The sequence below is a fragment of the Myxine glutinosa genome, chromosome 12, assembly GCF_964187855.1.
Source record: "Myxine glutinosa chromosome 12, kmMyxGlut1.1, whole genome shotgun sequence".
Taxonomy (NCBI): Eukaryota; Metazoa; Chordata; class Myxini; order Myxiniformes; family Myxinidae; genus Myxine; species Myxine glutinosa.
In genome coordinates, this window is record NC_136272.1 from 48,466,969 (window position 1) to 48,480,318 (window position 13,350).

A 13,350-nucleotide genomic window follows, 5' to 3' on the forward strand; every position below is an offset into this window, starting at 1 on the left:
CCCAGATTGGTCGATGATCAGTCGAATAGGCTGAAAGGAAATGGCACAAAGGTGCTGACGTTTCAGGTGTCCACTATCCGTCACAGCAAAATGTGATAATATCGAGCAAGATGCAATGATAACTAGAAAGGAAAGTAGAATTTGATGCGAATGCGTCAATGGATCTATGCATCCTCCCACGTTAGATGTGAACCCACTGTTATGTCTAATCTCAATTAAATGTCAGATGAAAAATTAGAGGTCCCTTGAGAGATAGAAAGAGAGAGAGAGACAGAGAGAGAGAGAGAGAGAGAGAGAGAAAGAGAAAGAGAAAGAGAAAGAGAAAGAGAAAGAGAGAGAGAGAGAGAGAGACAGAGGGAGAGAGAGAGGGAGAGGGAGAGAGAGAGAGAGAGAGAGAGAGAGAGAGAGAGAGAGAGAGAAAGAGAAAGAGAAAGAGAAAGAGAAAGGGAAAGAGAAAGAGAAAGAGACTTTCTTTGACTTTTGAAGTTCTATTATTTTACTTTTGAATCCGTAGCCATAACCCCTCCTCCCACCCCCCCCCCCCCCCCACCTCCTCCTTCCCACCCCCAGACATGTACAACCCACATCTTACTATATTAAATAAGGCAATTATTTGTGCTGACCTCGGAAGTATGAAATCATATAAAACTGAACTGATAAACTGAACTGAACATCATATAATCTGAACATCATATGAAAAAAACAGGGCTGACCCGATCTCCACCAAATTTTGCATACATGTTGGTAGTACCCACGGTCACGTCATGAACAAAACTAAATCACCCCCACTGTGAGAGGGGAGAAGAAGATGCCTTGCCAATGCTCCCGAAGGAATGCCAATCTTTCTAGTTCATCAAACAAAAAACAACTTTACATGCAAATGTATACTCCATTTCCAATGCATTTGCACAAAACACCATCATTGCTCCATACATGAATAGGACCCATGTTTACGTGACATGCATGTTCTAATTCTATACTTGCAGGTATGTACATTTACATGTACCTTTGAAATATATGTATGTACCTTTTAAACCAAAAATAAATTTTCATTTTTTAAATTCACAAATCTGGCTCTTCTGGGTTTATAAATTACAAGCTTAGCAATACCAACTAAGAAAATGCAGAAGCAAACTCACTGGTTTTATCAGTAATGTATGTAAACTCATAAATGAAACCTGGAAAAGAAAAACAATTTAAAATTTACAAAAGACATGTCTAATGTAGCTAAAACACATATACGAAAAATGAAAAAAAAATTTTTTTTCAAACTTAGAAAAGACATGTCTAATGTATGTAAAACACATATACGAAAAAAAAAAAAGAAGAACAATATCAAATTTAGAAACGACACGTCTAGGAACTGACAAAGAGATAACAATCGAATTTTCAGGCAATATCATAATACTATCCTTTTAAAGGACACCACACGTTTAAAGTTCCCATTTGCTGAGTGTCTCGGTACCATTGTAACCTTTGATGCAACAATACCAAACTTTCTTAATTGAGCAGATAATTCATCGTTTTTAATAAACTAGGGCATGCCCGTACTATATATATATCTAAAATTATATCCCCCCCCCCTATTTACATGAAATGGTTTGGTCCAAAGCGAACGGCTTGCGAGTGGTGACAATCCCCCCCCTCTATTTACATGCAATGGTTCGGTCCAAAGCGAACGGCTTCCGGAGTTTGGTAAAGAAATCGCCATCGCGTACACAAACGCGCAGGAAAGCGAATGAATCGCAAATTCGTTTTTATTAGTTGTAAAACATAATGCCCAATTATTCAATTAGCGCCAACGTATTTTGGCTGTTTGCAATTTAATCGCAAGGCAAAGTAGAAAGAGAAGAGGGAAAAAAAGAAAAGCCTTGCCTTGCTGCAAACAGCTGCTGCAAACAACAACAACAGGGAAGGCTGCACTGTCCGGAAGTTGGCATATCGCAGTTACGATTATTTTAGTGTTAATGGCCAATTATTCAATTAGCGCCAACGTATTTTGGCTGTTTGCAATTTAATCGCAAGGAAAAGTAGAAAGAGAAGAGGGAAAAAAAGAAAAGCCTTGCATTAACGCATTAACGCTTGCATTGCATTAACGGTTCGGCACACGTGATAGCTCGCTGCTCTCTGATTGGTTGAAGCGTTTTTTGGACATAGCTCGGTAGGTACTTGTCCGATTAATTTCAAACCTTGAAAAGGCACATCCTCGGGTCCCCAGCAATATACCTGGCAAGTTTCAAGTATATCGGACCCGTGGTTGTCGAGAAACAGCGGTCACAGACAAACACACAGACACACAGACACACAGACACACAGACACACAGACACACAGACAGACACACAGAGATTGCTGGAATTATAGATAGATGGTGCCACATTAGAGACATTAACCTCAACCGTTATTATATCTAATGAAGAAACAACAATAAATGGTTCCACATTAGAGACATTAACCTCAACCGTTAGTATATCTAATGAGGAAACAACAATAAATGGTGCCACATTAGAGACATTAACCTCAACCGTTAGTATATCTAATGAGGAAACAACAATAAATGGTGCCACATTAGAGACATTAACCTCAACCGTTAGTATATCTAATGAGGAAACAACAATAAATGGTGCCACATTAGAGGCATTAACCTCAACCGTTATTATATCTAACTAGGGCATTGCCCGTACGTGGGTGCCCGTTCCTTGCCAAAAAAAAAAAAAAACGCTACCCGTACGCTCTACCCCGCCCGTACGCCCGTAAACAAAAAATAACAACGCTCTTCGCTTCCGCCCTTCGCTCTGACTGAATTGGGAGAAATAATGCGCATAAGAAATCGAATTACGTACCGTAATGGCGGTCAGCTCGTAACGCGCACACTGTCCGGAAGTTCGCATATCGCATATCTATCTATCTATCTATTAATGCCCATTTATTCAATTATCGCCAACGTATTTTGGCTTTTTGCAATTTAATCGCAAGGAAAAGTAGAAAGAGAAGAGGGAAAAAAAGAAAAGCCTTGCCTTGCTGCAAACAGCTGCTGCAAACAACAACAACATGGAAGGCTGCACTGTCCGGAAGTTGGCATATCGCAGTTACGATTATTTTAGTGTTAATGGCCAATTATTCAATTAGCGCCAACGTATTTTGGCTGTTTGCAATTTAATCGCAAGGAAAAGTAGAAAGAGAAGAGGGAAAAAAAGAAAAGCCTTGCATTAACGCATTAACGCTTGCATTGCATTAACGGTTCGGCACACGTGATAGCTCGCTGCTCTCTGATTGGTTGAAGCGTTTTTTGGACATAGCTCGGTAGGTACTTGTCCGATTAATTACAAACCTTGAAAAGGCACATCCTCGGGTCCCCAGCAATATACCTGGCAAGTTTCAAGTATATCGGACCCGTGGTTGTCGAGAAACAGCGGTCACAGACACACAGACACACAGACAGACACACAGAGATTGCTGGAATTATAGATAGATGAGGAAACAACAATAAATGGTGCCACATTAGAGACATTAACCTCAACCGTTAGTATATCTAATGAGGAAACAACAATAAATGGTGCCACATTAGAGACATTAACCTCAACCGTTAGTATATCTAATGAGAAAACGACCAGAAAAAGGTTGAGTTCAAGAAGAAGGCTTTGTTCCACAATGGAAGCAACCATGTGCACCGCCAAAACAAACACGACCTTCTTGTTCATATTATGTGAGCCAATTATATTCCCTATCACCAGAAGAATGTCTTCAATTTTTTCTCACTAGGAGGAATGCAAACAGTGCCATGTTTGCAAGTAAGCGACTCGTAATTTAGAATGCGGAAATGTTCACCTGCCATTCCGAGCTCAAGGGGCGAAAAAACACATTCTGTAGCGGATTTCGCTGAAAAGTGTCTTAAACACCAGAAATCGTATCTTAACACAACCATAGTGATTGAAAATGTCTTACCACCAGTCTCACCAGGCCTCAGGCTGAGAACCCCCGAACACCAGATTGTGGGCTCTTTCCTTCTCTCTCGCTTATAGATATGACAAGATACTAATATAACATACTCCAAAGAGAAAGGAAAAGAAAGTCAAGAGACACCAAGGAAGGGAAAAACCAACAGATACATGCTACAGATACAACACATGCAAGAGACGCTGAGCAACAGCGCTCTGTGATTTCATGCACATGTGAAGCAGGAGAGAGAGAGAGAGAGAGAAGAGAAGAGAAGAGAGAACATCAGATGCCTCTAACTAGAGCTATGGTGTGCAAAATTATTTTTAAAGGGCACATGTCTTTTGACCTGTTCAATATAAAATTAAATGAGTTAATATTTGCATTACAGTCGATAAGTGTGTCAAGTAGGCTTGAAATCTCTCTTCATTGGTTCATAGGTTATTGCAGTAACACAGATTTTCAATTAAAGGGCACTTGACCATCAGCATTTGACCTTTTGAAACCACAATTTAATAATCTTGGTATTACAGTCCATAGTTATGCCAACCTTGTAGTAGTCGAGGCTCTATACAATGGTGTCTCCTTTGTCGAGTTTTACATTTTGATGATTGTAACAATTTCACAAGTGGTTAATATCAAATGTATCGATATTATATTTTGTAAAGATTAACCCTTATTTTTCTGTGCTAGGTTCATGGTGACTTCAAGTATTACTCCAGTGGAGTTTACTACCATACAGGCCTTGATGATGCCTTCAACCCATTTGAGCCAACAAACCATGCAGTGTTGATTGTGGGCTATGGTCATGATGCCACATCAGGCCTGGACTTCTGGACAGTGAAGAACAGCTGGGGCGAGGATTGGGGCGAGGATGGGTATTTCCGCATCCGTAGAGGCAATGATGAATGCGCCATTGAAAGCATAGCAGTAGCTGCAACGCCAATTCCACAGTTAGGTTAGAAAAGCAAAGGCAACAGAACATGGTGATCCTGGCACCATAAAGCCGAGTTGATAAATCAAAGGAATTTGGAAAAAATAAAAAGTTAATATATTTTAAATGGTAAAATTCAAATTTGATCAGTGATTAAGTTTTTGCTACAATGGCTATTCCCAATGCAAAATTGTATTGCCACTGTAATCATCCATAATTAAAAAAATATATCTATAATGTTCGTCATTCTTGCTCTAATTCCTTCCTCTGGCTATGTCATTTCTTGTCCTATTTTGTGTGGCCATTGTTACGGAGTCCTCTACAATCTCCTGGTCTCGGTCACCTCCGAACTACGAGAGGAGCAGAAAGATATATTACCCTGTGTTGAAAATCAATAGTGAAACCACACCAATGATTAAAAATGAACAAAATTGTATTAGAAATCACACACAGGAATAACGGTATAACAGATGGCCATTAAGAGTGCACTATATATATATATATATATATATCTTATATAAAGTCAGGTAACTCACTGCACGGCCCGTGAGTGAAAGGACACTCCTCAATGTCTCTATAACTTTTCCCAAGGCGAATGTGATTCACTCCAGCGGTCGATAGAACGAAATCCGGTCGAAGCCCGAATCTCGCTCTCCAGTCGATATCCGAAGCGCGTACAGTTGACAATGGGGATCGCCCCGCCGAAACTGTACAACGGCGCCCTTCAGAGGAGCACCTTCACCGCTCACTCAGCGAACCGCAACGTAATTGGAGACAAAGCGGTCACTCACACACATCCCTGACAAACGGTAGGATGTTGGGGTGAAGATGACACGAGGCAAAACCTCTGTAGGTGTCCGAAGCACGGGGTTCACAATGGCCGACGGCCCTTACTTGAGCCGATGCGACCAGGCGCGGATTCGTCGAAATCTCAGCGCCCGAATCTGGCTACGCAGATTTTCCCCTCCAGCGATAATTCCTGTCGCCGGATGTCCCTTCAAGGAACTCAAAATTCCCTCGCCACTGTCGGTAGACCTTGCTCGTTACGGAGCGCTGACGTCATGCCTTCTTCTCCGACTTTGCTCGTGCCGCTTCTTCCTCTTCATCTCTTCTGGGTCGGTTTCCTGTATCATTTAAAGTTAGCCTTTTTAACTTTAGATAATCGTTCCTGAATAATAAACCTTTTGAAGATAATAATAGTACCTAACATCAGAACTACGTCAAGTGGGTGAAAACCACAATAACGGAAGTTACGAATCCGTAACACCATTCATGGCATATGCTGTCATTTTGGGTGTCCTATGCTCATTCATTGTAAGAGTATGAAATGAAGAGTAAAATGCATAATGCAAACATTTTAATATTCAGAGGAAATCAAAATGATGCTTCATCGTGCACTAAATTTTCATTTTCCTATCTCAAGTATAATAAAAGAGCAGAATCTACAGTCATGGCCAAAAATATTGGTACCCTTGCACTTTTTTCAAATAATGCACCATTTCTTCCAGAAAATTGTTCAAATTGAAAAATATTTTGGTATCTACATGTGTGTTTCTTTGCTTTGCAGTGGAACAACACAAAAAAGCTGAAAAAATTAATAAATCATAACTTATTCCACACAGAAATCCTAAAATGGCCCAGACAATAATATTGGCACCTTTTAGAAGTTGTTCGAAATAATTAGATTTCAAGCAGGTGATTCTCCTTTACTTTGGAATTGAACTCACCTGTGGTGAGTTGCAGGTGCCTGCAATAAATAAATCACTCATTCAACCAGTTTGAATGGAGAAAAGGAGCCATTCTGATGTTTTGTGCCATTGTGTGTACCGCAATGAGCATGGAGAAAAGAAAGAAAACCAGATGATTGTCTGAGGTCAGACACAAGATTGTAGCCAAGCATGGACAATCTCAAGGCTACAAGTCCATCTACAGAGACCTTGATGTTCCTGTGTCCACAGTCCGCAATGTTATCAGGAAGTTTAAGGCCCATGGCACTGTAGCCAACTTCCCTGGATGTTGCCGCAAGAGAAAACTTGATCAAAGATTGCAGCGAAGGATTGCTTGAATGGTGGAAAAAGCACCTCGATCAACTGTCCAAACAAATTCAAACTGACCTTCAGACACAACGACAGTTTCAACTCGCACCATCCGTCGCCAACTCAATGAAAGGGGGTTCTATGGTAGGAGACCCATGAGGACCCCACTGGTGAGAAAACCTGACTTTGCTAAAACACACCTGGACAAGCCAAACTCTTCTGGGAAAATGTCCTGTGGACAGATGAGACCAAATTATAGCTTTTTTTAAAGCACATCATCTCTATGTTTACAGAAAACAAAATGAAGCTTTCAAAGAAAAGAACACCTTTTACAGTCAAATATGGAGGAGGTTCAGTGATGTTTTGGGGTTGCTGTGCTGCCTCTGGCACTGGGTGCCTTGAATGTGTACATGGCATCATGAAATCAGGAGATTACCAAGGCATTTTGGAGCGCAATTTTCAACCCAGTGTCACAAAGCTGGGTCTCCGTCGAAGGTCATGGGTCTTGTAGCAGGACAAGGACCCCCAAACACACTTCAAAAAACACCCAGGAATTGTTCAAGACCAAATTCTGGATTGTTCTGAGGTGGCCAGCAATGAGTCCAGATCTAAATCCCATTGAACGCCTGTGGGTAGATCTGAAAACAGCAGTTGGGAGAAGGCACCCTTCAAATCTGGCAGAACTGGCGCAGTTTGCACAAGAATAGTGGACCAACTTGCCAGTAGAGAGGTGTAGGAAGCTCATTCATGGCTATAGGAAGCACTTGGCTGCAGTTATTTTGTCCAAAGGCTGTGCTACCAAATATTAAGTCTAGGTTGTCAATAATTTTGTCAATGCCATTTCTTTTTATTTTCTGATTTAAAAGGATATAGTAAGTTCTGAATCAAGAGCAAAGGTTCTGTAATATTAACAGTGAAACAGAGAATTGTGGAGACCAAATACTTTTGTCAATTTCAACTTGTTTTTAGAGAAAATTGTGAGTTATTTGAAGAAAGTGCAAAGGTGCCAAAAGATTCGGTCACGTCTATCAGTGGATGTTCTGTCATACAACCTGCCATTCGATCTACGAGAGCACAATTACTGTGCATGTGGAGATTAAATGAAAAAAAAAATTGCAGGCCACTGTTAACCTGCTGGTACTAGTGCTAAACGTGTAATTCAAATCGTCTTTTGAACACAATTTCAGCATTTCGACGAAAGCGTGGCAATTTCAAAATGGCTAAACATAATTGTTCTGTTCCTCAATGCAAATCGGACTAATGGAAATGCACGTATAGGAAATACAAGAAATATCCGTGGATGAGAGGTGTTGAGTTTCTTCCTTTTCCTGGCATTACAGTTATCGAGCGGCAGCAGTGTATATAACACACACACACACACACACACACACACACACACACACACACACACACACACACACACACACACACACACACACACACACACACACACTTCTCCTTTTACCATGTTAAAAATCTAGTATAATTTTTTGTGGCCCCGTAGCTAAACCCAAAAATATATATATTTGCGAGCACGTACTGGCGGAATATCTGCACAATGTAAAATGTTCGTCCTCAATTCCTTCCCCACCCAACACAAAACCCAAGCATCAACCCCCTCCCAAACCCCAAGGTCTCAACCTCCCCCTCCCATCTCTGTGTCATCTCTGCTCTCCACTCCCCCCTCCAATCCCCAACTCTCCACACTCATAAAAGTTAAAGGTCATTCTTACATTGATCATTACATACTTAATAAAGTGTGTCGTCACATTCAACCGAGTTTAAAGTTGTCATACTTGGAACCTCCTTATTATTACTCATTAATAAATAGCTCAGTATTCTGGTGTATTTTGTGTCAATGAACAGTCTCTCAGTGTTTTTAATCACGTTTGGTAAAAATAAATAAATAAAATAAATCCTGCTTTTGATTTCAACCAACACATTTTTGGCGTCTCTAACTTGACACGTGTTTATTTACTTCTTACAATACGTGATTACATTCCCATGCACATGTGAAATACAGTTTGTTTATAAATCCTGTATTTGTACACTATTCGGCCTTGAAAACTTGGGTGGAAACCAAAAGGACAGGTTGGAGTTTTAAAATATTTTAATAAAGACTATTTCAAATATTAATTAATAATAGAAGGTGTTCAGTTTTCAAATGTACGCGGGAGGCCTGAAGCCTAAGGCCCAGTTGCATAAAGCATCCTTAAGGAAAGATTTGAGGATTTACTTAAAATTTTTCCTTAAGTTTTCCCTTAAGGACATCCTTAAGTTGAGGATCGGTGCATATCTGAATAGTCTTTAAGTTCTCCTTAAAACCAACCTTAAACTAAAGGGAGAACTCCCTCATCATTAAACCAACCTTTGAGCTTCCAAAAGGCACTCTTCATGGAAATTGGTCATGAAGACAGTGATTATCACAGCACAATGCCAGAGGATGACAGATCAATACTTCCACAATTAAAAATGATTGTACATTGCAAAAAATGAGCAGCGGCACAGTGACTTGGATAACATTTTCAATCTCTCGTGACATCCAGAATATTTTACTCGTAGTTTCACTCCCATATTTCACTTTTATAATCTCACACTTTACCCATTCTCAGAAAGTTTCCAAACATTTACTGCACACATTAACACATTTACAATATAATGCTCAATGAGAATGAAATTAATTTCACACAAGAATCATTTTATTCCTCCTTCATCCAGAAGCACCTGCTCCCCATGCAACATCTATCTATAATTCCAGCAATCTCTGTGTGTCTGTGTGTCTGTGTGTCTGTGTGTCTGTGTGTCTGTGACCGCTGTTTCTCGACAACCACGGGTCCGATATACTTTAAACTTGCCAGGTATATTGCTGGGGACCCGAGGATGTGCCTTTTCAAGGTTTGAAATTAATCGGACAAGTACTTACCGAGCTATGGCGATTTAGCCGTTCGCCGTTCGCTTTGGCGTTGCGAATGGACCAAACCATTGCATGTAAATAGAGGGGGGGGGGGGGGGTTCTGTGGTCGTTGCGAATGGACCAAACCATTCATGTAAATAGAGGGGGGGGGGGGGGTTCTGTGGTCGTTACTGCCACGTGGTTTCAAAGTTTTTTTTTGTTGTTGTTTGCACGCATGTTTTTTTGCACCCACGTACGGGCACGTCCTAGCTTATATATAGTACGGGCATGCTATCTATAATTCCAGTAATCTCTGTGTGTCTGTGTGTCTGTGTGTCTGTGTGTCTGTGACCGCTGTTTCTCGACAACCACGGGTCCGATATACTTTAAACTTGCCAGGTATATTGCTGGGGACCCGAGGATGTGCCTTTTCAAGGTTTCATATTAATCGGAGAAGTAGTTACCGAGCTATGGCGATTTAGCCGTTCGCCGTTCGCTTTGGCGTTGCGAATGGACCAAACCATTCATGTAAATAGAGGGGGGGGTTCTGTGGTCGTTCGCTTTGGCTTTGCGAATGGACCAAACCATTCATGTAAATAGAGGGGGGGGGGGGGGTTCTGTGGTCGTTGCGAATGGACCAAACCATTGTTTTTTTTTTGCAGTTTTTTTTTTTTTTGCAGTTTTTTTTTTTTTTGCAAGGAACGGGCACCCACGTACGGGTACAAGTACTTACCGAGCTATGGCGATTTAGCCGTTCGCCGTTCGCTTTGGCGTTGCGAATGGACCAAACCATTGCATGTAAATAGAGGGGGGGGGGGGGTTCTGTGGTCGTTGCGAATGGACCAAACCATTCATGTAAATAGAGGGGGGGGGGGGGGGTTCTGTGGTCGTTACTGCCACGTGGTTTCAAAGTTTTTTTTTGTTGTTGTTGTTTGCACGCATGTTTTTTTGCACCCACGTACGGGCACGCCCTAGGATGTTTACACACACACACCCCTACACAAATTTTTTTTTTTTTTTTTTTTGGCAAGGAACGGGCACCCACGTACGGGCACGTCCTAGCTTATATATAGTACGGGCATGCCCTAGTATTATTAAATCTGATTAAAATAAACACTCAATGATTAAAAATCACCAGATTATACAGCACACGTCACAGATATCAATGCAGCCATGAGTTAACTCAAGACTTTTGAGGGTGGTAACTTATCTCGGATAACCAGTTCCAAAAATTAAACTTCAGCATGATACAACTGATTGAGGGCTTGCTTGTTCACATGTTCAAACTAGGTGGTATTCATAGAATACTTATCCTGCGCAGTCAACTTTGTGTGAGCCAACTCTTCTGTTTTTGAACGTTTCTTTTTTTCTGCCAGACCACGTCAGCGATTACATCATAAATTTATATTCTCTAAATAATTGTCGCATAGATCATGCTCAATACATTTCAAACTGATCAGACTAAGGGTTGTCCCTGTCGAATTATGACGTCATAATTATGGCACCAATGACGTCACCATTATCAACACCTATTCCCCATATGGAATTATTTACAATGAGCCATGTTTCAATTTTTTCCATAGAGCGGTGTTGGAGATATAGAGGTGCAACGTTTTTCGGTTTTTCCAAGATGGCGCCTGTAACACATGACCTTTGACGTCATGATTATCATTAAAATATTCTAAAGGAGGAGGCGCTCCTATGGTGAAAATTTCGTGTCCATCAGACCAACAGTTTCTCAATTTTTAAAAAATAATGATCAGATGGATAAGTGTTGTATTTGTCGAATTATGACGTCATAACGAAGGCACCAATGACATCATCATCAACATATCTTATTCCCCAAGGTGAGTACTTGACAATGAGCCATGTTTCCAATTTTTCCATTGAGCGGTTTGGGAGATATAGAGGTGTAACTATTTTCCAAGATGGCGCCTGTACCACGTGACCGATGACGTCATAATATTCACTACAATATTCCACAGGAGGAGGCGCTCCTATGGTGAAAATTTCCGATAAAATGAATTTTTAAAATGCAGACACGACACACTTTACTTTACTGAAATGCAGACATGTACTTACCTGAATGGTTAACCCCGCTTTTCGCTTCGCGAGCGCAGGGTAACAAACGATCTAACTAAACGTACCAACGGCACAAAGCAAGGCTATGACCTCGCTCCCTTATTATTAGTCCCCTACCGGTGTACACCGAAGCTGGAGACACACACCAGCAACCCAGATGACACCGTTTTCGGTGGGGTAAACTTACAGCTCGGGTGGGACAGAGATGCAAATTTACTGCATTCAAATTTATTCGAGGGACCCACAGCAGCTGTGATCTGAGATGGCCTTGTAGGTTCGTGTCTGATGGATTGAGCCATGTACAATTAGTTGCAGCTGCTTACAGCACACTTTGCCTTGTGCCAACGAGTGTCTGTGTGCCATCGGTGATAGACAATGCGGCAATGAACATTCTCATGAAGATGAGAGTGACAGTGACCATGATGACAGAACAGATTCAGGACGTTCAAAGTCACATCGTTCAATCTGCCAATTCAACGTTATCTCAATGTTAATATTGGTTACAATGTTTGTGAATCATAATGTCAATTATCGAATTTTATTCTGCTGTGTTTCCTGAATGTTTGGGTTGAGATAAACGAAATATAAATGTCAAGTTTGATGCATTTTCTTGTTCTTCCTCTGAGTTACTTTCTCAGAGTGGAATCGGTGTATCATGGAGAGGTAACATGGTAAATTATTGCAGTTGGGATTATACTGTCGTACAATTTTGTGTTATTATATAACTGTAGGTATGTTATGTCCCATTATCATGGTTATAACAAAGTTTTAAAACAGTACATATTATGTCAATATTGGCTGTAAGAATTTGCTGCTGATGATTTTAGGAGTCGACTGTCCTGAAATTGAGGCAAATTAAGCCATTTTTGGGGGATTTAGTAGCACTAATCTGTAAATATATTGATTTAGGTGTCACGTAGCATAATTGTCCACTCCATTCTGCACATTCCGATACCAAATATGTATGAATGTGGTGATTTGCCTCGAAGTTGTGTCAAATTATGTGATTTTCATAAATTTGGACACGCTGTATTGTCTGGGGGTTCATTGTGGAAACACTCCATTTGCCCCCCCCAACATGATTCCCACTTACTTTATACATCTCCCTCACACCAAGACGCCCCATTTACTCTCAATTCACTTCTTTACCACATCACAAAGTTTCCATGCTCCCATTTTTATTTTCTCCTTTCCTGCATGCTCATTTTCTCATTTTCATATTTTCTTATTTTACTCTTATTAATTAATTAATTAATTTACTTTATTTCTTAATTTCTTATTTTAATGAATCAATTTCCTAATTTAATTAATTAATTTCTTATTTTACTTTCTCAATTTGGTCCTCTTTGTACATAATAAATGTGCACGAATAGAAATGTTTTTAGGAGGAGTTTAAAGTAATAAATGGCATACAGGTACAATAATAAAACGCACCTATATATATCGTCACCGGATCAGCCTGTCCGTCTTT

The 13,350-nt window shown here is 40.5% G+C and overlaps 1 protein-coding gene across 1 annotated transcript in view; it reads left to right on the top strand.

The window, feature by feature from the left end:
* Positions 1 to 5,285, top strand: part of LOC137437353 (dipeptidyl peptidase 1-like) — a 60,673-nt gene extending 55,388 nt beyond the window's left edge. Inside the window, exon 9 of the mRNA XM_068131693.2 lies at positions 4,628 to 5,285. Within this exon, the coding sequence (XP_067987794.2) occupies positions 4,628 to 4,897 (270 nt within the window). The 3' untranslated portion in view covers positions 4,898 to 5,285. The remainder of the gene's footprint in view (positions 1 to 4,627) is intronic.
* Positions 5,286 to 13,350: the final 8,065 nt, after the last annotated feature.